Consider the following 27,647-nt stretch of genomic DNA (forward strand, 5'->3'; position numbering starts at 1 on the left):
TCACGCGTGGCACTTTGGTTAAGAATGTCGCCCTCATTTCCGTCCATCTCTTCAAAGCTGACTTATTCTTCAAGGCCCAGCTCAGGTTTCCCCCTTTTCCCTGAGCCTTTCCCTGATCACTCTAGACTTCCCAGCTCCCCTGAGGAAGCATTGTGTGCCCCCGGGCATGTACACGCCTCGGCCTCCGTCCTCAGTACACTGATTACTTCAGTGTGTTTTCCTTGGGAGCCAGTTTCTAAGACCTAGCGGCAAATGACATTATTCATTGTGTTTGGTTACCTGTCACCATAGATAGGGGAGTACAAAGTGCTTTGCCAATAGTAATGCTTTAACCTCATCTCTACAAACATCAGTCTGATGTGAAAAACTTTTTATTTATAATTTGTCATATTTACAGTGTATGTCTTCATTACAATCATTCTTACAATAAATACCGAAGTGCTAAACGGACCGTCATGACCGTGCCTATGGTCCAACCGAGGCACAGGGACAGAGGGGTGCTGCAGATCACTGTGCTCCCCAAGAGCCAGCCAGGAGGCCCTCAGAGAGCTAAGTGAAGGGGAGAAGAAGTTAAGGTCTGAACTTGAAATGTGATTCATGCAGCAAAATCCTAGAATGTCTATTAAGGAAACAGGTATAGGTTTTTACTGTTTTTATCAGATGATACTAAAGAAAGAGAACAAAGAGACTGAAGCTCCCCCATTAGTGGGAGACAGAGAAACCAGGGCCTCCCGCGTCCGGCCCCCAGCCCTCACCTGTGTCTGTCATCTCTCCTGTCCTGCGCCCAGCACAGCACCTGGGCCCTCCAGGGCTGAGGGGAGGCAGAGGAGCCTCCAGCACCACAACGCTGGTTTCCTTCAGTGGCGACTGGTGTCAATAGAATGAGTGAGAACCTGAGGAAAGGTTTCCGGTTCCAAAGGTGGATCCTCTGGAGTCCCATAAGGATTAGCAGGGAAGTGGACGGAGTTGATTCTTGGAGCCTTCTCTCTGCCTCCCTCGCTTTGTGTTGTCTCAGCCATGAGGGCTGAGAGCCTGGGCTGTGCTGAGGGGGAAGAGGGCAGGAGAAATGCCACTGTTTTCACCACCTAATAAATCTCCCTTTTTATGAACAGACATTGTGCCAGGTACGACGAGCTCTCTGTTCTCTCACAGAATTTATCCATAAAAGGTGCAGAGAGCTTTTTGAGTCAGTCCCACAGGTCTGGAGTGGCTTATGTTGGTTTCTGATTGGCAGCGTTGGGCCGAGGCTAAGAAAGCATTGCGTAATTCACGTTGCTCAGTCCTCTGGGTTCTCCCTGTTGTCACGGGCTCGGCATCGGGTGTGCTAACGGCAAGGTGAGGATGCCACCCCAGGCTCAAGGCTGCCAGAGGTCTTGTGCACACACACGTCCACGTCTCCCTTAGGTCCTTTGTAACTGCCTAGCAAGCAAGCTACAAAGACACAGGGCTTGCCTTCGCTACAAAACGTTGGGACAGTAGAGAAGGAAGAAGACTTCTCAGAGTCAAAGGGAGGAGCAAAAGGAAAAAGATTGTTATAAAGAAACCTGTGCTTCAAGAGGACATTCCACGCTGTCAGAGTGAGACTGTGAAGCAGAAAGTTCTGTGAACTGCGAGCTGCTGGCCTTGAGAGGTGGGTGGTGGAGGACCTTGTCAGTCATGGAACTAACCGATCGCCATGGGGCTCTTACATCGATGGGAGGAGAGTGAAGAAGGAGTTAAGTCTTCTCAGAAGCTGTCTTTGTGACGTGGGGGGAAGACCGTGAAGAAACTTGGTAACGTTCCATTATTTTGGTCTCTAGATACCACACTGCCAGCCCCTGCACAGATAACTTCCTGCTTTTATAGCTTGAAAATATATTTTAACTGAGCTGAAACTTAACATCCTCAAAGTCAGAGAAGTAGGTAACTTCCAAGTCCAGGTTGACGGCAGGAATACCACAAAGGTACAGAAACGAAATGTGAGCAAAAGAGACTAAGCTCTTCAATCATTTTTGCTTCTGCCTATTTTCTCTAGACTCAAAAGCAGTTTGGGTAATCTCGGAACTCACATCGGCTCTAGGCGATGCAAGTAGCAGCACATTTTCAAGGAATAGCCTAAATCTAAAATCTGTAGAATATAAAACATAACTGCCCCGCTGATAGGAGGCGAGGCTTGGGCTTCATATTCTGTCCTTCTCACACTTAGGGCTTGGCAAACAACATCTGATTCCAAACTCAGACTCTTCTAGATCTGACGTATCTTCTCATTCTCCCTCTAAGGCCCATTCAGTACATTTGATCCAAAGGACAGGAAGATGCCTCTACTGCCTTTCAAAGAACTTCTCGTTCTCTTTTTGTCTCAGACACCTTGACCCTTCCTATATCAATACTTCCAACCCCCCACCCACCCACCACCAACAACCTCCCCAGCTGTAAGGTCAAACGAAAGGTTTTGTCACAGCAGGAGGAAATCAGAGGAAGACAACACCACCTTCCCTCAGAAAACAAACTGAGTCTCAAAAGCAAAACCTAAGCACATCCTGGTCTGAAAGCTTGGACAAGGAGCAGAACGTCCAGGACACTTGAAACCACACTTGAGTGAACCCCTGGATAAAAGTGTTTTTCAATCAATGACAGCCCCCAGCAGGCAACTTGGCGTTGGCCCTGAGAATCCAGGCCACTTACTGGTCTCACAGAGAGGAAGCAGATAACTCAGAGTTCCCGCCTCCTCAGTACACTCTTCCCATTCACGGTTGCCCTGGGGTGGTGAGGCGCCCAGCTGGAGGCCCCCCGAGGGTCTGGGGTGTTTGCAGGTTGAGCTCCAGAGAACCCTCAGGTATTTCAAGTGTCCAGGGAACCATAGCAAAGTCCTTCCTTGGACAGGCCGGAGTGCCAGGGCCTCAGGCGTGCGCCTCAGTCTCCTTCTTGAGGGCCGGTTTGTAAATGACTCCTTTATTGCTGTCACCTTTTTTGCTACGGGGACAAAAAGAACACACAAGTCTTGTTAGTGAAAGAGGAGAGAGGCAGAAAGCAGCATGACTCAGCTATGGAATGAGGCAAGTTCTAGGGTTCAGATTCCCCTCCTGGGGACCTTTCCCCAGTTCTGTTGGTCTTAGGAAGGAATGGCTACACATAAAGCATTAACCAACATGGAAAGTGTTCATTTTCCAACTGTTCTCTTTTAACGCCTGACAATACTAGACCTATATTTTGAAGAGGTCCCATTGCCGTCCCCACTTCAAACCTTTGATTCCACAACGGAGTTCTTGGCAACCTCTTTTTTCATACCAGGAAAAATAAGGTTTTAGGGAAAAATAAACATGACAATAAAAACATGAACAAAGGGCAAGTTTTCCTTCACTTTTCTTTTTGGATTCAGACAAAAAGCAGATATAAACATCTTAGAAGGAAGACAGCCTTGGTACTTGTACTTAGGCAAATGGGACCTCCCCACGCCCCAAATCAAGAGACTCATCCAAGGTTTTAGCCATGGCAGCAAGGCTGGCAGACACACCTCCCACTTTGAGCACAATGACCCTTGAACGACCAGCATCTTGTGCAAAGGAGTCCTGAGCTAGTGGTGTTTGGGAACCAGCACTCCTAGGATAAGTGTTGCTACATGTGGCAGAGGTTCTTCATTCTGCAGGCCACCTTCCCAGACAAAAGAATCCTCACGGACACATAAACCACCCACTCCCATTTCCAAACAACACCAGCTCACCTCTTCTTCCTTCTGAAAAGCCAAATGGATGCTGCCACGACAATACAGACGCCGAGAATGCCGGCCAGGGCCACCGACAGGATGATGCCTGGTGAAGAGGCAGTGGACACACATTATAGTCCCACCTTCCCCTGCGTCCCATCCCACAGCACATGGCTGTGACGGCAAGCGACTGTTGCATAATCATCCACAGAAAGGTGTAATTTCCCCACCTCTGTTCTCAGGTTCTGGTCTTTGGTTTAGCAGGACTGGCTGGAATACTTAGAGGGGGCCATTTGCAAATTGTGGCCCTTCTCCAGCAGGGGGTTCTCACACTTGCACCAGGATCAGAAGATCTTATTTAAAATGTAGACTTTTTATTTTTATTTTTTGAGCCCAACCCTCAGAAACTAATTCAATCTGGAGTGGAGCCCAGGAATCTGTATTTTTTACTGAACACCTCTAGCTGAGGCTGATGTACCTGGTCCATGCACTACATTTTCAGAAACCCTGGGCTACAGAAATAGAATCACTTTGTCTTTGCTTGCTGGCTTTAAGGCCCATTGGGATGCCTCTTTATCAGGGCTGCCCCCAAGCTCCATGGCACAGTCCTAGCAATCCAAAACAACCAGGGGCCCATTTCCAAGGTTCCTAGCCAGTCACCCAACCTCCACATTGGGCTCAGGCATGTTTTTAGGCAATGGGTTACCACCATGGCCAACAGAAGGCCTTGGATAGGCTTTTTGAATGTATACATGCTGTGTACAGTGATTAGGTCTTTCATTGGGGGAGCGTTTGATTGGCAGTTCATCTTTGAATCAGAGAGTGACGTGAGCATAAGACCCACAGTGAGAGGGGGCCAGGAGCCAAAGCGACAACACCAAAGCATAGAGGATGGGCTGCAAGTATCACAGGCCCAGATCACACCGAGAATCACAGCCATCACCCAGCTGCAGCATGCACGGCCGGCCGGCCACATACCCAGACTCAGTCCTGCGTGGGTAAGGTCTTGCACTTCAAAGAGGGAGGAAAAGATTGGAAATTAACCAAGTCAAACCATGGTGGATTTGACCAGTGTGTGGAAGCTCTGTCCTTTGTTTGCTTGGAGGTGCTAGGCTTATACAGACTTTCTAGGGGTGTTCACTTTTGACCCAGGTGCCTGATATGATAGAGGGAATTGCCCACCTAGGGGACCCCACACAGGGACGCCTCCCTCCGATGCACCTTAATCACAGCAGTCTTTTTGCTAGAGCAAGACTTCAGCTTTCAATACAAAGTGGCCGAAGTGGGTAGTGAGGAAGGATAGTCAGAGTTACTCGGACAGGCTGTTACCTGCTTCTCTGGTCCCCACCCCTCTTCCTCAGCAAGGAACCTGCCATGTTCTAGCTGGCTGGGGCTGCCAGCGCATAGCTGGAACCTGTCCCCAGACTTCTGCCCCATCCTCATCCAGTCTCGTTATCATGGTTTGGTTCTGTTTTTGCTTTGGCCCCACTGGATAAACTGGAGGAAGCCCTCCACCGTACTAGTCTCCCTTCTCTGCTATATTAATATTGGAGATAAATGTGGTGAGTTAGGAGTCCTCAGTGGGGCTGAAATAGGGCCCAGCCATCTAAGGAGAAATCCCAGAGTCAGCCTCTTAGGGACCTCCCTGGGGGAGGGTCATGATGACTCCATCTTCCTGAGGAAGACAGCGGAGCCAGTCATGCAGTCCCCTGGGTGACTCACTCAGCCAGCTTCTTCCAGGTTCTTAGAACTAGTCCCCATTCTCTCAATCAGGTCTTCGTCTAAAGAAATCTCTATTTACATATACTCTCTTGTCTGGTGGTTTTCTGGCCTCAGTAGAAACTTCTAACAGGTGTGTGTGTGTGAGTAGGGGAGGGGATGCTATCGTAGTTCCCATGGGAAGTCAGAGTTGTACAGACTGTGGCTACCCAGCCCAACACTCAGGACAGCCTGTGCCCACAGAGCCCACTGTGGTGACTGAGACCGTGGGTGAGTTCTGACCAAGTGTGAGATGCCAGCAGAGGGCCAGGGACTCACCCTCGGGTCACTTGACACCCAGGGAACCAAACCTGAGACTGTAGGATGAGGTTTTGCTCGCCCCCTTCTCCTGTCAAGTGGCCAGAATCTGGCTGATTCCCTTGGAGCTTTCAGCCCTATGTCCTTTCCCTTCTGTCCTCTTCTACAATCTCATGGTGAGCCTGTAGCCTCTCTGTCCAATGCTGGCCCCTAGAAGTCTCTGGTTTGGCTTCCCCAGGTGGCCCTGGGCCATCATAAGGATAAACAAAGCAGGTATGGAGAGGAGCTGTCCACACAGGACAGGGTGGCCTGATCTCGGGTCTTGTCGGCCACCACCACCAGCCCATGGCCTCCCAAGTGGCAACAAGAGCATCTCTCCTGGCCTAACTCCCTGCCCCAGGCCTCCTCGTGTCACCTGAACACAAGGATTTGCCGATGGCTTGGGGAGAGGCTCAGGACATGAGTCCCCCTGGGGAGAACAAGTGTTTATATACCATGTGTTCTGTTCCCTGCACGGCTGTGGCCGCTGCACATTGGAATTTGGTACTTTGGGGTTTTTTCTTTGCAAGGTACCTAGAGGTGACCAAGGCCTCCAGGATCTTAAAAACAAAATCCCAACTAGTCATGGTTTCCTTTCCAAGGTTTTTGATGAAATACACTTTTGTCCTTTGTTCCTAAAACTCCAGATGTTTGTGGTACCAAACTAGCTTTCACCACATAAGACTGTTACTGGTAAGCCTCACCACTTGGCTAAGCTGTCCAAACTGGACAATTTGTCAAGTCATTGCTTTCACAGGCACCTCAAACATCCTGAGAACCACAAGGCCCCCAGACAGCTGAGCAGCACCACTCTGGGGATGGAGGACGTGCCCCTGTGCCATGGTCTTAGGGAGCTGAGCAAAGTCTTGAGGAAGCAAGGCCTCCAGGCATGGGATTTTTCTCAAGAGCACGTGGCCCAGCTTGGTGGCTTATCTGGAGGGAGAGTCTGGCTTTCCTGGTTCACTGAGCAGTGTCCTTGGCTGTATCAGGCCACATAAACAACAGCCTACTTTAATCCAGGGCTCTAGCCTAGGTTCCTTGCTCCTGGATGACCACTTGTCAGGGCCCAAGTTGCCTCTCCGTGGAAACAATGAAAGGAAACCAAGCAGCCGCAAAAACAAGGAAAGCCCCAGAGAGTGGGACAGATGCTTCCAGCCAAGACTTTGATGCAGCAAAACAAAGCAGCTTGACTGAGCAAGCAAAGAGTGTAAGCTACTATGGAAGAGAAATGGCGCCAAGAGTGTCACCTGCTAAGAATTCCATTCCGCAGGAAGCGCAGGGCAGGAAGATGTTGGCATGCGATCCCCTGCCAGTTGATATGGCACCAACCATCAAGGAAGCAGGGCTTCTCTACAGAGCTGGACGAAACCCACAGGGCTTGGTTTCCATGGAAACTAGATGCCAAAGCGTAACTAACTCAAGGGAGAGGGGAGGTCAGGGAGAATTTGGGGGTACAGGGAGAGCTGTTGGGGCAACTGGAGAACTAGAGCTCAGAGAAGGAAGCCAAAGCCTGCATCACAGCAGAACCTCTGGGATGTTGTAAAGAACAGACGTCAAAGATGGTACAGGGAAGGGCAGAACCAGATTAAGCAAAGAAATTGTTTGTTTCTGAATGGCGAATAAGGTAGGCAGTTCCCACTGAAGAACACTGGGACAGATAGGAGCAATGGAGACAGGCTGGTTGACAGAGATGGCCCATGACAGTCACTGGGTAAGAATGCAATGAAGGGGCTCCTGAGCTCGCTGGTAAGTGGGTGCATGCTGTACAGATGTGGGGGAGCCATCCATTCATAAAGTGCTCCCATATGTGTCAGGGCGAGCAGAGATGGGGCAATATGACACACAGAAGAAAACACACAGATACAGAAGAAATTGACTGACACATGCATCTCCCAGGAAGGTACAGACCCCCGGCGAAGATGGGCAAGCTGCTTGCCACAAGGGCATCACTACCTGGTCTGGCTGGCTCAGGAGCCATGTCTTCCACTGGCGTCTTGCTGGACCGAGGGATGCTGGTTAACTGATTTTGAGGTCTTCTGAAGCCTCAAGTGCAAACACAGAAAAGTCCAGCGGGAAGAACAAGCAGCTCATTGACACAGCTTGCAGTTCCTGGAACAAGTCTAGCATTTTCTGAGTCTACTTGCAATTCTGTTTATTTAAACAGAATTTCAAATAATAAGGAATATAATCCTTTTCCTTTCAAGATATTATTTTAAAGTATGGACTGTCTTAGTAGGTGACATAGTGATTTATGTATATATATATATATATACATGTCTTTAGCAGGCTCTGGTCTTGTAAAAGAGACAAGGAAAGTTTTGGTTTATCCAGTTTTGAATAGTAAAGACTCTTATTATTATACTTACTGCAAGTCCTAGGCTCAAGTAACTGAAATGCTAGTCCTCTCTTTGGATGATGCTTTGGTAAGAAAAGCAAGGACGATGTCCTCAATGACTACAGAACATTAACTATCTTTGCAGGACGTATTTAACTGAGGCGTTTTCCTTATTAACACTATACAGAAATAACCCAATAAAGAAATACTTTCCACAAATACATCTGCCAAAAAGATAGCAGCGGATTACATGAGGGAACTGGTTTTCTCTAGCCATGATAGGGACTGAAGCCTTTGCCTTCCAGATTGCAGGAATGCGGCCCAGAAGAGCTACCTTGCTCTGAGAGGCCTGAGTCTTGGGGCAGTAGGCGTGGGTTGCGATGCCTGCACTGAGTGCCAGTTACTCTCAGCTCCCTTTGGTCGCTGGGCTGCCTGTGCTGAAGGGCTGATGGGGGGGGTGAGACGGGGGCCTCTGATCCCAATCAGAGCAATGGAAAGCCTGAGAGCACCTCTAGGCAACTCCCTCCCACATCTTCAAAACTTGGCCACTACGTTGATCTGTAATTTTCCTTAAACAAATGGATTGATTTTCATGCTGTTGGCAATTTGATAACAAAGCAAAATAAGACTTAATCAAACTAAATTTGACCGTCGGTCAGGGTTATGTTCTAATCCTTCTGCAAAAAAGACACTCGGGAGAGGAGGGGAAGGGAGATGGGTCGGTTACATTCTTTCAGACTTGTCGTGAGCACCAGACATGATGCCAGGCACAAAAAGTGAGTAAAATGTTCACCAGTGCAGTCCTTTGGGGGCTGGTAGTGTGTGGATAATATGGACATGTTTTCTCTCTTTCCTTTTCTGTATTGTAATAAATCGTCCCCCTGTGGTGCGCTAAGAACCATAAAGAGACGAGCGTGTTGTTCTGGCCGCACTGAAGGAGACCTAAGTCACTTTCAGGGGGATGGGGAGGGCATGTAGAATCGGGTCTTGAAAGAATTCTCCAGATGGAAGAGGTGAGGGCATCCTAGACAAAGGGAATAGTGTGGGCAAAGCAAATAGTGTCCACATGTGAAGAAAGCACCTGCCATGCTAAGGGAGGCCCTCCAGGGTGCAGATGGTGCCAGGGTGTGACAGTGCTGGGAAGGTCAGTGGGGGCCAACTCACAAAGGGTGGTCCCAGCCTTGTGCCCGACCCCTTTTCCCGCTGTCTTTCCTGAGCAGGATGTGCCGTGTGCCAGAGGCTCAGTGTTAGGAGCAGCGTAATGTCCATGGTGGGGGGGGGGCTTTCTGGTCCCCCCATGCTTCACCTGAGGTGTACTCAGGAAGCACGTGGTATGCTGAGTTCCATTAGATGAAGGACTTCACTGCTTAGCATGTTGGATGATTATTCCTGATGATGCAGTGCCCTGTGTCCAGGGGGAACTGGAAAATAGGAACTCCTCTGGACTTCCATTTGGATACTTTGGAAGAATTGATCACCTTTGCATCTAATAGGTTTTATTTATAAATAGGAACTTTTAGAAACACAAGGTCAATAACCACAAAGCATACATTCGAGTCTCAAAAAATTAGATAATTAGCCATCTTAGCTTTGTAAGACTTCTTTCTATCTCTTTTTTAAAGGTTTTATACATTTACCCAGTTCCCTCAGGCTCAAGCAGATTCTAATGGTGGGTGAGAGCCCTACCCCTCTACTGTCCAGCGCTGTTGTGTAAGTGCCTCAGCTGGCTCTGGGCTCTATGGTAGGGGACATGCATTGCTCAGAGCAAGCCCACTAAACACATGATTATAGAAACTTTTTGGCGACCTCTTGTCCCTCAAGTTCCCTTGACATGTTGAAACAGGGCTAGATAGCATCAGTATTTAGCTTTGATGGGCTCTTGCCTTATTAACCACCATCTGGACCTGGTGTTGGTATCTTTGGCTGGGAAGAGTTCAACTGGAAGGAACCCAGAACTGGGCCCCTGAACTGTACGCCTGCCTCTGTCGTCTCCTTCCTCCCACCAGACATCTGACTTCCTATGAGGTGGGGAATGGTCCCAGGAGGTGTTCCCCTCTCCGGGATCCAATCTTGAAGACAAGGAGTCTTGTTTCCCCTCTTCAGCTCAGGTTTTCCATTTGTGCCCCTTGGAAGGGGCACTTTTTAGAGCTGAAAAAAAAGTATCTGGCATGACTTTCACCTCTCTATAAAGAATGGGCATTTTAACCAAGGGCAAAAAGAAACATAAAATTTATGACAGTAAAACGTGTACAACAGGGTAGGAGGAGAAAAATGATGAGCGGATTCCGAAGAAAGTTGCTACCTCAGAGGCGTCTGGAACCCTGATAATGGGAGTTGTAATCTTAAGGGTAAATCGTTCTCTCTCCCCTTCTCTTAGCCTTGGACATACGCAATTATAGAAGAATATGTACGGACGCTCTAAAGGAAGGTGGGGCCCAGAATTTCTCTTGGGTTTGGTTGTTCTAACTGAGTAACCCCACCCGTATTGTCTCAGGGGTGACCATCACCAAACTGAACATGTCAGGCCGTAATAGAATAAAGACCAGGTCATATAATATAAAACTCTAGAATCCTGTGATATGAGTGGAAAAAATCAGTCTGGGTCTAGGAAGGTCGTACAGTCCCCGGGGCAGTGGTTCTCCATCAGGCAATTTTGCCCCCCACCCCCGCAGACGTTTGGCCATGTTTGGAGACATTTTTGACTGTCACAAATGGGGGGATACACTGGCATTGGCAGGTAGAGGCCTGGGAGGCTGCCAGGGCTACAGTGCGCAGGACAGCCCCCTACAACAAGCCGTGTCCAGCCGCCAAATGTCAGTTAGTACAAGGGCTGAGAAACCCTGCCCTCGGGCTAAGTCCTGGTTACACTATATACCTCTTGAGGACAGAAACCAGGTCTTCTACTCCTTTTCTAAGCACAGTTGAGGACAAACCAGGCTCAAATTAAACAATTCAGTCCCAATTGTTTCAATTTGGTTACACCTCAAACCATGCACTTTCTCTCCCAGAGGATTTCCTTAATATGATCTTTCTCCTGACGGAATTTCCCAACTCCATAGTTCCTGATAACTTCCAAAGAAAACCCTGAGGAAACCAGACCCAAGTTACAAACATGCCTCAGAGGCAGAGGGTACAAATATTTGAGTCCAAATTGCTCAAGGTTCATGCTGACAAGCAGACTCCCCCCATGAACCGGAAACAGCATGTCTGAGGCCTGCTTCAGGTTGGTGTGAGAAGGCCCTTATAAATGCAGCGCCCCTGGGGGGTGAGGTCTGGGCGTCACTCCTCTGGGGCTGCCTCCTCATTGTTCTTCCGTAGCAGCCCTGTTTGGGGCCTGCATCTTTTGGAAGTGAGAGGGAGGGCAGAATTCTGGCCAAGTTTCTATAATCAGCCTCCAAATGAACCGATTTGCCTTGGACTGCCATGGATTCTCCCTCCAAGAAGAGAGCTGAGCCCAGCCTGGGCTCCTGAAAGCAGCAGCTCTGGGTGAGCTGTGCAGGAGGGGCAGTGGCAAAGCTGCATTTGGCCTTAGATCTTGGTGTCCTAAGCCAGGAGGTGGTCTGGGGGCTTCTGCCTAGGGCCCCTCAAGTACCCTTAGCCAGGCTGGGAGGGTCTACTGAAGCATGCTGGGCTGCACTGCCCACTCTACAAGCGCCCACTTAGACCTGAGCTGGTCTAAGAAGATGGCTAATTACTCCCAATGCCCAGTCCATCATCACAAGTGGGGGTTACTCTGAGATGTCAGACTCAAGTTCCTGCATGGTTTCTTCTGATCCTCTGTAACTGCCCTCACTCACTGTCCCTGCAACGTAAAGTCAGGATGGGCAGGTATTAGTGTCCACTTAGAATCACAACATGTTAGCACCGAAAGGACGTCAGGTCACCTCGTCCAACCTGTCCTTCAGTGGCTAAGGAAACCCAGGCCAGAGAAGGGACATTATTTGCCCACATCATACCACCAGGAGGAAGCAAAGCAAGGCATTGAATCCAGGTCTCCTGGCTATAGGGGACGTATTTGTCACCCTGTCCCCTGTGACTTGTATAGACTAGCCCAGAAAACAGAACTGATTACTGTCCTTGAATCTCAAGCAAAATTGTACCTGATCTGTGTGGGCAAAAGCCCCTTGTCTCCAAGCAGAGTTTTTACGCTTTTTATTTTATTTAAGAGTTAAAGTATTTCCATTTAACCTTTGACTACTATATACTCCACTTAGAGGAACAAGAAAAAAGAAAGTTATATCCAGAATAGATCACAAAGGGATAATGCTTTACATCTAAGGCATTTCCCAGGAAAGAAGATTTCACAGTCATCGTCATATCCATTCTCAATTTTAAGGAAGGTTCACTGTTCACGGATTCAGTTCTCAGACCAGAAAAGGGAGAAAAAGAGGGAAATGACCTTGACTAGTAGTATCTGCAGAGAACACAAAAGATAAATTCCTGGGCAGCTCTTGATTAAGTAACTGACCTAGAAGGATGTCATTCTGATCGTATATGTGGATCAATTCAGACGGGCATGTTTCTAAAGCTTTCTGTCCAGGGCTTTGGAATAGAATCTTCATATGTTCAACTAAGCTTAGTAGGCGATAGTAATAATCTCACCCAAGAAGAAAGGAACGAGAAAAAGATGCACCGGGTGAGACGAGAGCTGATTCTCTGACAAGTGGGTGAATGGGCCGTCTAAATACGAACACCTGGGCCATTGCAGTTATGTGATGTATAAGGAGATAGAGCTGCTGCTGACACCTGAAACTCCGAAACTGGGAGCAGCTCAAGCATCTACAGTGAGAAAGGAAACTTGGAGGTTTGAAGAAGGGTGTGGGCCCAAGAGCGTCCCTTACCCTTTTCCCGGCCCTCGCCTCCTGCAGGACGGACGTGGGTCCTGAGCAGGTAATCATGTTAAATGTCCTTCTGGGGAGTTATGGGTATGGATTTAAAAGGAAGAGCTGAGATTTCATAGCATTAGGGATACAACCAACTGTTGCGTTTCATTCAGGATAGATCCTGTGTGCTTGTGCTTAAGCAAGTTTCAAGAAGCTGAGACAAAAAGGCAGGGAATGCCGATGGCTTCTTGCCTGATGAGCCTGCTACATGAGACCACGAGCAGCTTGTGGCCACAGATGTGGCTCCTTACAAAGGAGCGTCCCTGGACATTGGTGGTCACCTGGCAAGACTGAAGATGGGCCTTGATGCCAGAAAGCCTCAGATAAGAAGTTAGCAGAGTGATCTCATGAAAAGGGTCCTGGCATTTGTCTTAGGGGAAGGGGTAGTTCTCCAGAGCAGACAGGTCCCCCAGAACTGCCTCTCTTCCCCATCTGTGGGAGACTCCCAGACTTAATGAGGGTTCTGGTCCATGCACCTGGAGGTTCTGCCTCGTGCTTCCCTGCAAAGGCTCAGGGAAGTCAAGAGCAGTGAAGGGAGACCTCAGTAAGCCCACACCCAGTAGCTCCTCATGTACCCTGATTCCTTGGGCAGCCAGAGTGCTCTTAACCCATCTAAGGACATCGGGGACAAAGCCCGAGGGCGGGGCACCGGACTTCATACAAAATGGACTTGTTCGCACCCCCTAACCGCACCCGCCTCCCTGATTGCATCTCCTTACCTTGTCGGAAGGAGATGTACACCAGCCTCTCATCAAACTTCTGGACCCGCCGGAAGTTGTTGACCATTTTTCTGGGGGATGGGTCATCTTTGTGTGTGCAATACAAAGCTGTCTCCAAAGCCAGCAACTTCAGAAAGAAGAACAGAAACACACCCTGTAGACAGAGTGATAGGTCCCTTGCCTGATTTCAGTGGGGAAGAGACTGCCAGCTCTCACCTCCAGGGCCTAGGCAGAGACAGTAGAAAGCAGTGGGAAAGCCGGAGAACTGCTCTGCTACCCTGCGGGCATCTGGGTGACTGGGCACCGACTGAGCTGGTTTGTTTTCCCACATCCTGACACTTGGGGGAAGGTTAGTGCTGTTACCACCTGAAATCTGCCCTGCAAGGAGGGGAACCTGGGGTGCTAGAGGGACTCCTTAGCGTCTCCTGGAGACTGCACTGCTCTCCTGAGCCTGATTTGGAACCCACCTCTAAATCAGAGGGGCTTGGGGGCTTATTCCGATGGTGCCATCAGAAGGAACAAAAAGAGGGAAGCAAGAGTTTCACAGGTCATCTGACTGCTACTTCCAGGGAATTTTCGTGCATCTACATAGATTATGTTTCCAAGGCACTTTCCGGGTTAGGATGTTACTGCTTTCCCTGCACATTGTATCTCTTGATGTATCACGGCTTTATTCCTGTCCACCTACTAGCTGTCCTTTATCTCGGTTACACAGTCAGTAGCTCGTAGTAAAAACGCAGGAGCAGCAATTAGGATAAAGGCTGGGGTGGGCCACGAGCCAGTGTGCAGCATTGCTCCTGGCCGCCCAGCTCCTGGAAGCCCTTTTTCTTCTTGATGAGCTGAGGCTGTGACATAGAGGGACGGGCAGTGACCTGGAACTCAGATCTGACTTTGGATCTTAGCTCTGTCACTAATCAGTGGTGATCCTTCAAGATTCTTTTTTTCTAGCCCTCACTTTCATCACCTATAAAATGAGAGGGTTAGAGATGGTTGCTAAGGATTCTGATCCCCAGTTTTGCGTTAGACTGTGAGCTTCTTGAGGGCAGAGACCCTCACTTACTCACTGTCAATCCCAGCTCCCTGGTTGGTTAAACAATTTAAGTGACTCCTATCTTTATTCTGCCTCTGTAAAGGAACCCTGCTCTCTCCTGCCTGGGAGGTGAACACCATCCACTGAGGGATATATTAGGAAATATAGTTTAGCAATTCTTTTTTTAAAGAACTGTGGAGATGGATTCATTGTCCTAGCTCTGTTTGATAGCTCCGCGTCTGAAGCTCAACCTGTAATTTCTGCAGCACTTCCAAGCACCTGCGGTATTTGGAGAGGTTTTGAATAGCTGCCAGTGAAATTCTAAGGACACCGAGTCGTTGATTACGATATGGGTGATAGCCCGTGGTCTCTGACTTGGAGGGGCACCAGTTACCTGCTCCTGGGAAATTTGCACAGGGTTCCTGAAAACCGTCCAGAGCACAGAGGGGTGGCAAGGAGGGGTGGTCAGGGACCCTTTGTAGTGGTAGTACTCAGCGGGTCTCTCGGGAAGCAGCTCTTCAATGCTGAAACCTGGAATGAACACTTCTTGGCCTGGAGAGACATGTTGGGGGGGTGGTGTCGGTCCTGCTCCCCATGGCAGATGTGCAGCTGAACATATGACTCAGCCTAGAAACATGAACTAGTCCCTTTCTGGGCCCTCGGACGCAAGGGCCTGGTCACAGACAGCCACCGCCCCCTGCATTCGTTTGTCTCCAGGTCACATAGGGCTGACTACATCCTTCTCCAGCAAAGTTTGAATTAGCATCCCAGGACCACTCACCTTTGTACTTTACATCTTGAAGGTGACTGAAGATCTTGTCATAGGATGGATTGAAGGAGCCCGTCTGCAACAGAGACAGGGCTGTTGAATGCTGACAGAATTCTATTGGCTGAGCCTGGGTTGACAGTTGCTAATGGGAAGGCTGGGCTGGGGGTACGTGGTCGCCGCTGCCAAGCCCTTCTTATAGGATGCACTTTACTAGGACAATTGTAGACTAGGCTGGGAGGGGGTTGGTGTAATGGCCCTGCCCCCTTGCATCTCAGGACGTCCTATTTTCAGCTCAAGGCACTGGGGCTTTAGTATCCCAGGGCAAGGGATATAGCTTATGCTCCTGATTATTTGGCTGTGAGCCTGAAGGCCACAACTAGCATGTTTTCTAACCAGAACTGAAGGGAGCTTGAGTTCATGCAAAACAAGTCAGGCAGGTAAGCGTGTTGAGAAACAAGGTACATATTTCCTCACTAGGGAAAAACAGTGTAAGTGAATCAGGAGACATTCCCATGTCCTGGGATTAAGGGAGGAGCTCATTCCAGGGTCCATATAAAGGATGGAACTTGGGTACCAGGAGTTGTATCAGGGGTTCAGGCATCTGATGGGGCAGCATTGAGTGATTCCCCCTCCCCTCTGACACACAGGTCCTATCCAACTGGGCGATTCCATGCGTTATGCAATAGGACCAGGGACTAGGGCTCATTTTTCTAGTGTCACAAAGGACATGCCTATTTCTGCTGCCCAGATGCAGAAAGTGCCATCTCCAGGCCAAGAGAGAAAGAACCCTATCAGGGAACACCCCCTGCTCTAGAGGCAAGACATAGCCAGAACAGGAGTGAGCTACATACATCCAACAGATGGCTGTGCATGGAACCAAATGCCGAGTCGGATATCATCCCACCTTCAAATTTCATGCAAAAATCCCTTAACATCTCTTACCTCTATGAGAACAGCCAGGACAGCGAGGCCTTCTGACTTGTTACTGGCAGTGCTGGCATTGGGGTACAGGTCCGAGTTATAATGGACAATATGCAGCTGCAGTGGGCGAGAAGCCACTCATAAGGGATGGGCAACTCATGGGAACCTTTTGCTTTTGCAGAAGAGTGGAATCCAACGGGGAGGACAGACCCCTCCCAGGTATATTAGGTCTCCCCAGTTGCCCTTTTCCTTCAGTCCTCTGGACTGCAGACTTCGCCAGGGTAGACTGTCCATCTTATTCACTCATTGTATCCCAGTGTCTGATATGGTGCCTGGAAAGTACCAGGTGCATAATAGATATTGAATGAATGAATGAATGAATGAATGAATGGGTTTTTATAGTAGCCATCATGACAAAGCCTGGGTACTTTGGAATACTTCTTCCTTCTGATTTTTCTTACTTGTCCTGGATCCTGGGGCAAAATGGTCTCGTGTAGCTAGCCTAGCCTCAGCCTGGGTGCTCTGCCCTTGACCTGGAAGCAGTGGGGGCGGGGACAGCAAGCCTCCAACTGTAACTTAATCGTATTTGTATCCAGAGCAGGACATATTTATCCCTCAGGTGGAGAAAAATCATAGCATGGCTTTTATAAAGGTTTTATCAGCCATATTTGAAAGGCCATGAAGCAGGAATGTTACCCCATGAATGTAGACTTTTACCTTTACAAAATAAAATTCTAACCTCATTTGTTCAAAGCAGAAATTATTTGTCATTGTTGAAGTGAGGGAGAGAGGAGTGTTTGAGAAACCGTAGGTTTAAAAAGTCTTGGCAAGCAGGAAGACATTATTATGACAAATTCTGACAATGTTTAACCTGATTTTTAATCTTAAAGGTGGTGTCACTTGTTCTCCAAAAAACTACATTAGTAGATAGAGTTATAGATTTGACACATGCATTTTTGTTGATTATTTGCCTCTTGGGGCTAGGACACACTGATATTTTTATCTCTCTTTATTCATCTCTTTTCCCATCTTCTGTGGTGATAAAGAGAATTCAAGAATATTTTATTGACTACAGCTCATTGTTCCCCAATTTTCAAGTGGCCCTTTCGAATTTTTAAAAATTATATCAAAGTATTGCTTCTTTTAAGTGGTCCTCTATTAAGGATGTCTTTGGGGCTCCTACGTCACCGTCGTTCCCCCTGAAGGGTGTAGCCTCCAGCGTTGCCCCCACCCCCTGCCTGCCCCCCCCCCACACTCACACACATCTTGGCCTGGCATCGCTTGGACAAATGGAGCAGAATTCTATGTGGGTAAAACCCCAGAGGTCCTTCATCCTTATTTCTTTTTACAGCTGACCTTTGAACTTGCGGTCTGTCTTAGCACTTTCCTCACTAGGTTCAGCTTAAATCAAGAGGAGGTGAAGACTAATACAAACAGAAGGGAATTTCCTGCTGAGGGGATTAAGAGAATCTTCTTATATAGACTCAATGCAGAAGAAGACCATCCACTCTAAGGATCTGCCACTCTAGGGTTAACTTGATGCATTTTTCTCTATCATTGCCATTTACGGTCCATCGTCATCAGACTCTCAGTCTGAAGATGTGACTCAATAGCAGAAAATATGATAACTAGAAATATTTTAAAATGTCCAAACCCTCTCAGCCTACACCTAACTCCTTCTTTATTCCCCATGGGAAAGTAGAAGCCTCCACGTTGCAAGTAGCCTGGAAGAAATCGCAGTCCTGGAAATGTAGAGAGGGGCCTGGTCTGAAATATGTGCACCTCCAGTAGTGCCCTCATTTTGGAGCAGAATTATAGTCCCTCCACCCTTGTAACTCAACCTATAATTAGCCTGAGACATTAAGCAGTTCAGCCATTAAGAACAGAGGACAGTGGTCATGTCATTATTTACTGTGGGTTCCACTGGCTGATCAGTAGCATTTATCTCCTTGTATTGCCCTGTAAACATCCAGAACCACATCCCCAAGTTGAAGTCCACAGGAGCTCTGAAATGGAGCAACTCCACGCCCCTCCCCATTGCACACTTGTAGTGCAGGTCCAAAGCTCTGAGTCTCTTCCTGTTTTCCTTTGGCATTTTGGGTCTGTGCCTCGGGGTGACATCACACAATGCTACGCTGATGTCCCAAGCTATCCTCAGTGAGTCTCTGGTGCCATGATGCCCAGTACATTACGATGCCAGTCATCCCTTGATTTGTGGCCGACTAGCTCTGGCCCTGGGTCTCCAAGTCCTAGGGATAATCCATGTCCAGGGAAAGGAAAGATGGGTTGGGAAAGACCTATGCGAACAGCATGGCATGGGAAAAAAGACGGGGAGCGATTAGCCCAGTATGATTCAGCAGGGGGATGCATCAGCCAGACAAGCTGGTGGGATCTTAGTCTGTGCAAAGAGAAGGGTGAGGTCTAGAAAAGGACCATGTGTCCCACTGTGCTCCCTGGGAGCACTCTTCCTTCTGAACAGCATTACTCAGTAAAAGACGTAGGACAACCTCAGCATGTGCAGGAGAGGGACAGGACCAGGGCACCACAGAGGAGCTGCAGGGTGGCCAGAGTGGCTGTACCTTCCTGTGCTCCTGAGAGGGCCAGGCATGGGTGTGGAGGTCAAAGGCAGCCCCCACCCCCACCTCCCCCGTGCTCTGATCTTGTCTGCATACCAGCCAAGTGGAAGGATGCCAGGCCACCCACCGCCAGACAGTGTCCGCCAGCCTGGCCACCCCACTCACCTCCGCAGCAAAGTGCTTCCCACCGACAGTGTGCTCGGAGCCGTGGGGCTCATTCTGGTTCCCCCAGTGCAGGTGTAGCTGCGTGGCACTGTAGCGGAACCGGAAGCCCTGGATGTGCATGCCTGGGGGCAGCTTCAGCTTCACTGTGGGGAGTGGAGCAGTAGTTTTCAGAGCCAATACCTGCCCAGGGCTCAGACTGGGGGGGGGGGGGCGTGGGGGGCAGGTGGATGCAGCAAGGTGGAGACCAGGAATACAGCCTGTGGGCCCGCAGACCTGGCTTCTTTCCCTGGGAATATACCTATTTCACTGAAGCAATTCCAGCGGTACCATCCCCTTCGTGATTCCCTTTCAGAAATGATGGCAGGAACACTAATACTAGACGAAGGGATGGATGTTTATTTATATATCCATGTATTACACACCTGGCTATGAAGATAGAACCTTTAATGCAGTACCTGCCAAGCTGTAGATTCTATAACAACAACAATAATGACTGCTATTTATAAAGCATCCACTCTATGCCAGAGCCCAACATACATAATCTCTAGTCTTCACAGTACCCACCAATATGCCCATTTTCCAGGTGAAAGCTCGAGGAGGTTAAAATTCTCACACAGAGTCTCATGACTCCTAAGTAGTCAAGCTGGGGTTCAAATCCAGGTTGGTTTGACTCCAAAGCTTGGCTGTGCACCCACATGAACTGTGTGGCTGCTTGCGTTTGTGATGCCTAAGAATCCACTCCTGCAGCACAGCCAACGGGCTAAGGGGCTCAGGCCTGCCCCCTCTCCCATCCCAAGCGATATGCTTCTGAGAGGTGCTGCCCTGGCAGCACAGCCCGAGCCCAGGGCCTCCAGCACTCCCTAGAGAAAGTGGTTTGGGCCTCCCCCAAGGGCTCCCCTCTGCTCCTCCCTCACTGAAGCCCCCTCCCTGGCAGATTGAAGCTCAGATATCGCCCCCGCACATCTGTGAGGTGTCTCCCTCACCTGAATGGCCATTGTTGGTCAGGATAAATTGCTCGTTGGCAGGCACATTGTATCCTTGGAACTCCAGGGGCACAAGGCTGGCATCATACTGGAGGATGTCACTGTGCAGGTCTATGGGGGACTGCAGCAGGCCCCCACATGATGGGTAGTTCTTAGACCAGCTCTTCTCCCTGTCAGGACCTGGAAAGAGAGATTCAAGCCCAAGATTTAATCAGTTTTCCACAAATTGTTTTTCTCTCACCTTCTAATTCCGTGTTCAATGCAATCACTCTTTTCCTTTCCTTTTCTTAATCTGCAGGGGTATATTCTTCAAGGCCCAGTGATCTCAGCCTGTAGAATCAGGCCCAGCCAATGCCTCAAGACCACTTGCTCTTAAAGTGATGTGGGGAAGAGAGGACGAGAGCAGCCCCATGCCAGGGACGAGCGCCTACCAAGTTCTGCTTCATTTTGTACATTGTTCGTATTTTGACACAAGACACATCCTCTCCACCTGAAGACCTGCTGACTTGCAGCAATTGAGCAACTGTTTATTGAACACCTATTATAAACAGGGATTGCTGTGGGTCTTTGGGCTGTCGAGGTGAACACAACCCTAGGACCCCTCTGGCCAAACTTGTTTTCTAGAGGGGAAGAATTTAATAAATCCACTGGGATGTTCCAGGTTGCAAAAATTAGTGTCTGACTGACTGTAACTCAAGGTAGGTCTTTGAGGCGAATGGATTTACAGGTATGATCTTCTTGAGAGGAAGTCCTTGAGGACATTGGCTCTTGATACCCACGTCTAAGGTAAGTGTAGAACCCAACTTGAAAGGGATGCTTGAGAAATATCAAGGATGGGCCTGGAGTCACAGAGCTAAATGAAAGGTTTATGCTGGGGGGAAAGTATGGTAATACTACAAGCGAATTATTACAATATAATTGGCAAACTATCAGTGAGAAGGAACAGACTTAAAAAATAAATCCTCCAGGGCTCAGGCTTCTTGCTAACTACCAGGTAATAGTCCTTCCTCTGGAAATGAAAATAAACAATCCAATCCCATGTTCAGATAAACTTTCTTACTCCAACAGGGAAAAGTCGTTCAAGAATGTAAAGCTATATTTAAAAGATTATCTCCCATGGTAATTAAACGGATTTTCAAGCTGAGGTTTCTCCAGAAAAGCAAATAATTGGCATGTCATGGCTCGTTAGAGTAGAATCGTGGTGCCCTGTGGGCTCTCTCAGAGTTGGGAACCAAGCATTGCCATCTGGGGTCCATCCTTTAGTAATTTAGTATAAGGAAGGGTCTTAACTAGAGCAGAGGTGAAAGGCACACCAGTTCTGGGAACCCTTCCACAGACAATAGCACCATTTCACAAGTGTGTAAGTGTGCTTACTGGCCCACTATTTCCTACATCTTGTTCCCTAAAAAGGGGCCCTCATCTGTGAATAGGGAGACTCAGGAGCAAAACTTGGTGCCCACATTCATTGAAAATGGTGCTAGGAGTTGGTCCTAGGTCTGGACACACACAGTAGCACCCTACTAGTTGTTTTCAGGCTGTCAACCTTTGGAAATACTTTTTCAGAAATAGAGCTTGAAGGAAATTCAGAATCTGTAGTCCAACCTTCACTGGATATCAGTTTTCTTACTTGCATATGTCAGAGTTTCCACTGAACTACATTGTTTTTATTTCCAAGGCCTCAAAGCCCTAGACTCAAGGCAACTCAACTACACCAAGATGACTAGGGGAGAAAGTGGCTGGAGAACACAAAGCAGTCACCCCAGGGGCAAACTGCAGGAAGACAGTTATTCAGCTGAGGGCAAAACCAAATTCTTTAGAGACAGCAGGGAACAGAGATGAAGCAACCCGGAGGTATCATGCAAATGCTAAGGGTCAGGAAGAGGACATGCACCGATGGTAAGCCTTCCAGAGCAAGGCTGCCAGTCTTTTCTCTGCTCACAATACCACCTGAGCTCACAGTCAAGGTGGCAGAAGCTGCCAGACAGGCATGGATGGAAACACAGGCAGTCAGGAGGCATAGCAATGAGATTTCTCCTTGAATGCATGACTAAAGGGAACTGGTTTAGAAGAAGGACTTTCTTTTCCCAGAGCAAGGGTTCCAAAAGGTTTCATGAAGATGGCATTTTAGTAATAACTAAACCAAGAACTCCTTGGGGACCAGGACATCTCATTGTCATCTCTGTGAACTCATGTTGTGATTTAGTGTCACATGAATAATGCATTCAGGAAACATTTTCCCAAAGAATGAAAGACCCCAAGGAGCAGAGAGCTTGGGAAAGGGTTATCAGGAGGAATTGTTCTCTTTTATTTTGCCCTAAGTATTCTTTCTTGGATGTTAGGCTACATTCTGTATTTAGGGACCAGAAAGACCAAGGTTATAAAAGCAGTCAGTGGTGGCAAACTCGTCCTGGGAAACTGAAGCAGCTCTGTTGGACCAGGAGAGTCCAGGGAACAAGATTCCAGCACCTGCTGTCCCACCACCTCAGTGAGTGACCTCCATCAGGTCACATTCCCTGCCTAAGTCTCCTTTGCCCTTCGTACAAATGCGAGGATTGGACACGCTGTTCCGGAACTTCCTGCTGGCTCGCAAACCCTGAGATTTATTGAGATTACTAGGATTAAGCGCCTTCACACTCTGAAGCAGGCGAGTTTGAACGAGTTGGAGAGGGTTGCTCATGCCAAGGCAGCTCCTGGGCATGTGACAAGGTGCCCAGTGGGAACCAGCTGTGGAAACGAGGGCACAGGGCACCTCTGTTCCCGGGGCTGGCTGGAGAGTGGGCAGGGTCTGCTTCAGGAACCTGCCATGGGTCTTGGCTGCCGGCCACAGGGGGCGCTCGTCCTTGAGCGTCAGTCAGGCTCTCAGGGCAGAGGGTCTGAAAAGCCTTTTGGATTCCTCCTCCTGCAGCTGCTGACGCTTACTCCTTCCTTCCTCCCTTCCCTCCCTCTCTTCTTCCCTCCCTCCCTCCCTCCTTCCTTCTTTCCTTCCTCCCCTCCCTCCCTCCCTGCCTCCCTCCCTCCCTTCCTTCCTTTATGTTATTTTAGTAGTCTTGGTCCTTACAACTCTACGACTCTACAGGATCAGCAAGGCAAGAATTAACCATTTTATAGATGAATATTTTGAGATTAACTGACTTGCCCAAAGTTAGACTTCGGCTTGTTAACAGTTACCTTGCCTGGGTCACAGGACTTACATGCCCTTCTGTTTCAATATTTACTCAAGAGATCTTGTGCACCTTTCTCCTCCCTTTCCTGTGCTCTCCTTGAAGGCAAGGACCATGTCTCATCCATCCCTGCCTTACCCAAAATGCCTGGCACAAAAGCAGGCCCTCTCATGTTTACTGAGCTGGATGCTCCTGCTAATTTTGTGCTTGTTCCTCACCAGGGAAGCACGCACCTGTATTCTCCTAGCCTTCCATTCCCCAATACAATTTTTTCCCCTCAAAAAAAGAAAAGGAAAATGGTGTCACTTACTCAAGTTCAAAATTTACCCTCCTAGCTCTCTGGTTTACCTGCATGAGGATTTGTCCTGTTCGGGACCACTCATTGAAAAAGAAATCTGGTTGCTGACCTATAGCCTGGGAGATGGCCTGCCAAGTATGAGGCTTCGTGGCAGTTCATAGGACCCTCCACCAGCATATCATAGCTGCTGTCCCCTTCTTGCACGGCTGGGGACATTATCAAAGCAGCCTCCATCTTTGAGGCTTGTAAATGAGTGAGAGAGGTGCCACATGGGTGGGTACCAGGACAACCAGTATCAGGGTGTCGGCAGCAGACTCCTTTCTGCCCCCAGACTCCGCCTGGACAAGGTGTGACTCGCCACCACAGAGACACTGGCGTCTTCGCTGGCAGCTACAGCTCAGGCGGTAATTTTTCAACTCAGTCTCAGCTTTGTGCTCACACTCATGCCACGTGCTCTGCTGCCAGAAGACCTCCCTTAGGACTGGCCTGGCTTCCAAGAGAAGCATTTATGTCCAGCTACCGTAAAAATGTGACTTGTCTCTTGAGTTTTGACTTTGCTTCCTCAGTGGGTTGGATTCCTCCCGTGATCGTGATAAAGGAGATCATGTGTATCTCCCAGTTTGTTTTTCCACATAAAAATCGAGGCATTATGTCTTTCCAGTTCATGACTTTTTCTGCTTTAGGCAAAACAGAAGTGGACCGGATTTCTGTTTTGAAATGTAACAAGAGATTAATATGGCACAGCTCAAAATGCCTCTAGTGATTTCTGATTGGGAATCAGGAGGCTCAGGGTGCAAGATTTGCATCACCCAAGGACCAGAATTTTTTCAGGGAAAATTTCAAATGAACTTATATTTGGTTATTTTCCTTAATACACCTGTGTCTTATTTTAAAACTTAATTAAAGAAAATTCCAAAGCAGATACAGAAATAAACAGTATGACCCCCAGTACCTGCCTATTCATGATTAGTTTACTTTCATCAATCCCCCCATCCATTTCTCCCTCTGTTGGATTACTCTGAAAAAACTCTGTGGATGCTTATGTATAACTAAAGAAAAGAACCCTTAAAAAAAAAAAAAACCACAATATCCTTTTAACATCTGCAAACTGCTAATAATTTCTTAATGTCATCAAATATCAGTGAGTGTTCACACTTGCCCAGTGGTCTCACAAATTTATTTAACAGTTTGAGTCAGAGTCCAAATAAAGTCCACGTATTGTGACTGATTAATATGTCTCTTAAGTTTCTACTTATCTATAAGTCCCTCTTTCATCTTTCTTCAACATGGGGTACTTAATACACACACACACACACACACACACACACACACGCTCATTACTGTCTTGGGCAAATAATTTGTGCGTAAATGAAGGATAATTTTATTATTTTGTGACCATTTTTGCAGACATGATATAAGGGTAAGTAAAAAAAATTTTAATTTATTTTTTATTACCGTTGACGTACAATATTATATTAGTTTCAGGTAGTAAAAATTTTATAGGTTGAGTAATTTCTTATACACCCGGTACATACACATTATAGCCTATATTATACTAATCAAAGCACATAGAGCTCCTTAGAAGACAAGAACTATGTAATTACTGGTACAGCTTGATTACTATTTCTCACTGATTACTATTTCTCACTGACCGTGCATCCCATGTCAAGAATAATAAAAATTTTAATGAAAATAAATATTATTTGTAACTTGAACTGTATCTGATGAGTCTGGACCAAAAAAAGATACCACATTTTGATGATTCTACTTGAGGTTTGTCCTTTTGGGCCTTTCTAAGTCAGCCTCTCAGACCTACCAGCTGCCCCCAACATTTCTCGGTGGTTGTACTCTCTGAGGTAGATCCCCTCAGTGTCTGTGTGAATGCTTGACCAAACAGCGCCTGGAGTCAGTCCTGGACCACTGGCTCTAGGGCGTGACTCTTTGGACTGGCTACCAAAGCACAGTCAGATCAAAACTTACCCCAATGGATAAAACTAGTGTTAAAGTTTACACATTCTGGATATTGACACACATGGAGTCAAAATTTCAGTACAATAAAAGCTTTTGGTCAGCCCCCAAAGTTTGTTTTGTATTAGGGGATCTGACTATATTGAAAATGTAGCTAGTCCTGGCATGTATATTTGAAAGTGATCGCAGGCTGTGTCTCAAATTCGAATACACATTTAATAAAATACATCATATTTGCAATAAAAATGAGTATTCAAATGTTGAATGAAGGAGAAAATCGCTAAATACCTTCCTTGAAGTGCTATTTAGTTTTGAAGTTAATAAATTTATTTATTCAACAAATGTGCCTACTATGTGCAAGCACTGTATGAGGTGTTGAAGACACAATGGAGAATACAATAGATCTGGTCTCTGTCCTCACGGAGCTTACGGTCCAGTGGGAGAGACTGATAATAAATTATAAATCGGCAAACAAGCTAACCAATACATAAATAAGTACAGTCTGCAATCACTGTGCCATGAAGGAAATTAGCAAGGGCTGTGATGGAGAAACGTGGAGAGACCACAATGGGCCAGATGGTGCACGCAGGCTTCTCAGAGGAACTGCCATTCAAGTTGACACTGAAAGGATGGAATCGAGCCAACCATGAGCAAAACCCAAGGAACAGCATTTCAGAGAGAAGGCACAGCAAGCTCTGAGGCTCTGCAGCAGCAAAGAGCTTGTATATTTTATGTGTATGTGATGTAAAGACTCAGAGAGAACCTAGGATTCACCTGGCTTCCCGTTGGCCAGGCTGGGTGCTGCCCTACGAGGAGGCTGAGCAGGAACCGTTCGGCAGCTGCTCAGGTACACGCCTCTGTTAGAAAGGTCCTCTTTCAGGGGGCTGGTACACTCCTCTCTCTGGGGGTCATCCATCAGTTGTGGTCCTGTGGCTGCAGCCACAGAGAACAAGGCTAAGCTGCAGGACTGCAGAGCGGAAGGCAGACTTCGTGTACTTTCTAAATCCATCTCAGTACCAACACCTCCTCAGGATGTTGTGGGACGTGGAGACCACATTTCCAAAATATGTTTAATATATACTTTATAGCTATAGCTCCTGAAGTTTACTTCTGAAGTTGATTAAAAGACATACAGCTACTCATAAAAGTCCAGTGGGCTCAGCCTGTCGGTAGTATGGAGTCCACCTTGGCTGAATTCTGGTCCCCTGCAGAATACCTTCTGCTGACTCTGCCTGTTTTCCTGCCGGTCCAGTGGGGAGTCATGGCCATAAAGCCCAAGATCCTGCCCAGAAGGAAAGGAGACTAGCAGGGGTGTGGGTTAATGATTGATGGATAAGGTCTTATGATTTTATTATAAACAAACAGAGGCCAAGGAATCAAACTGGCATTGAAGCTTTTCATGTCACAAATGAATCAGAGCCAGGGTATGAGCAAGGGCTAGCGGGTCAAGGTGACTTGTTATTTATAAAGCTTCAAGCTGGACTGTCACAGTGGGCCCCTGCTTCTTCCTTGGAATTTATTTTATAGATCAATACAAATAGAAACATTTTCTAAAGATGCTTTTATCCATACTTGATATCAAACTTGTCTCTGTTATTTCAGTTTTGTCTGGGTCAGCTTGAGGTGGAGGACTGAGACTGGGTCTCCGTGAGTCCTCCCAAGCAGCTCCCGGCATCACTTCCGGTTTAGCCACGGCAGTGGAGGCCCACTGTGCAGGCTGGAGGGAGAAGAGGTAAGCTGCAAGACCGGCCGCCCGCTCAACTCTCTGCGAGCCCTTGGGAAGTCCTCTCCTGCCCCTTTGCTATGTCCAGACAGACCTTCCCTCTCTAATAAGAACTCTGCCAAGCTCTTTCTGAAGGGAAGGCTTTTCTAGGCAGGAGGGTGGGGATTCCAGGCTGCCAAAGGTAAGTGGGTGACAACTGTTTGCTTCTTCTCCTCCCTCGTTGCCACCCTCTCAGGTTCTCTGGCCTTACAGAGTGTTCATTGCGGAGCCCTGCTGCTTCTCTGGACTTCTCTGAGCCCGGTCTCACCTCTACATTTTATTACAGCAGTGCTGAGCTGCTAACATTCTTCAGACACACCGAGCTGCTTCCCATCTCCCT

The 27,647-nt window shown here is 47.9% G+C and overlaps 1 protein-coding gene across 3 annotated transcripts in view; it reads right to left on the minus strand.

Annotated features, from left to right (window-relative positions):
- Window positions 1-353: 353 nt before the first annotated feature.
- CA12 (carbonic anhydrase 12) overlaps window positions 354-27,647 on the minus strand; it is a 50,589-nt gene continuing 23,295 nt past the window's right edge. Inside the window, exons 3-11 of one of the 3 annotated variants that reach the window (XM_019755373.3) lie at window positions 20,119-20,298; window positions 19,136-19,278; window positions 16,416-16,511; window positions 15,486-15,549; window positions 15,099-15,256; window positions 13,675-13,801; window positions 4,661-4,693; window positions 3,701-3,788; window positions 354-2,952 (exon numbers count right to left, since the gene is read on the minus strand). In XM_019755373.3, the coding sequence (XP_019610932.2) occupies window positions 2,880-2,952; window positions 3,701-3,788; window positions 4,661-4,693; window positions 13,675-13,801; window positions 15,099-15,256; window positions 15,486-15,549; window positions 16,416-16,511; window positions 19,136-19,278; window positions 20,119-20,298 (962 nt within the window). In that variant the 3' untranslated portion in view covers window positions 354-2,879. The other 2 variants (XM_019755374.3, XM_074327608.2) reach the window with 2 other exon arrangements.

Source organism: Rhinolophus sinicus, chromosome 3 (assembly GCF_057876585.1).
Source record: "Rhinolophus sinicus isolate RSI-liver-muscle chromosome 3, RSI-T2T, whole genome shotgun sequence".
Lineage (NCBI taxonomy): Eukaryota > Metazoa > Chordata > Mammalia > Chiroptera > Rhinolophidae > Rhinolophus > Rhinolophus sinicus.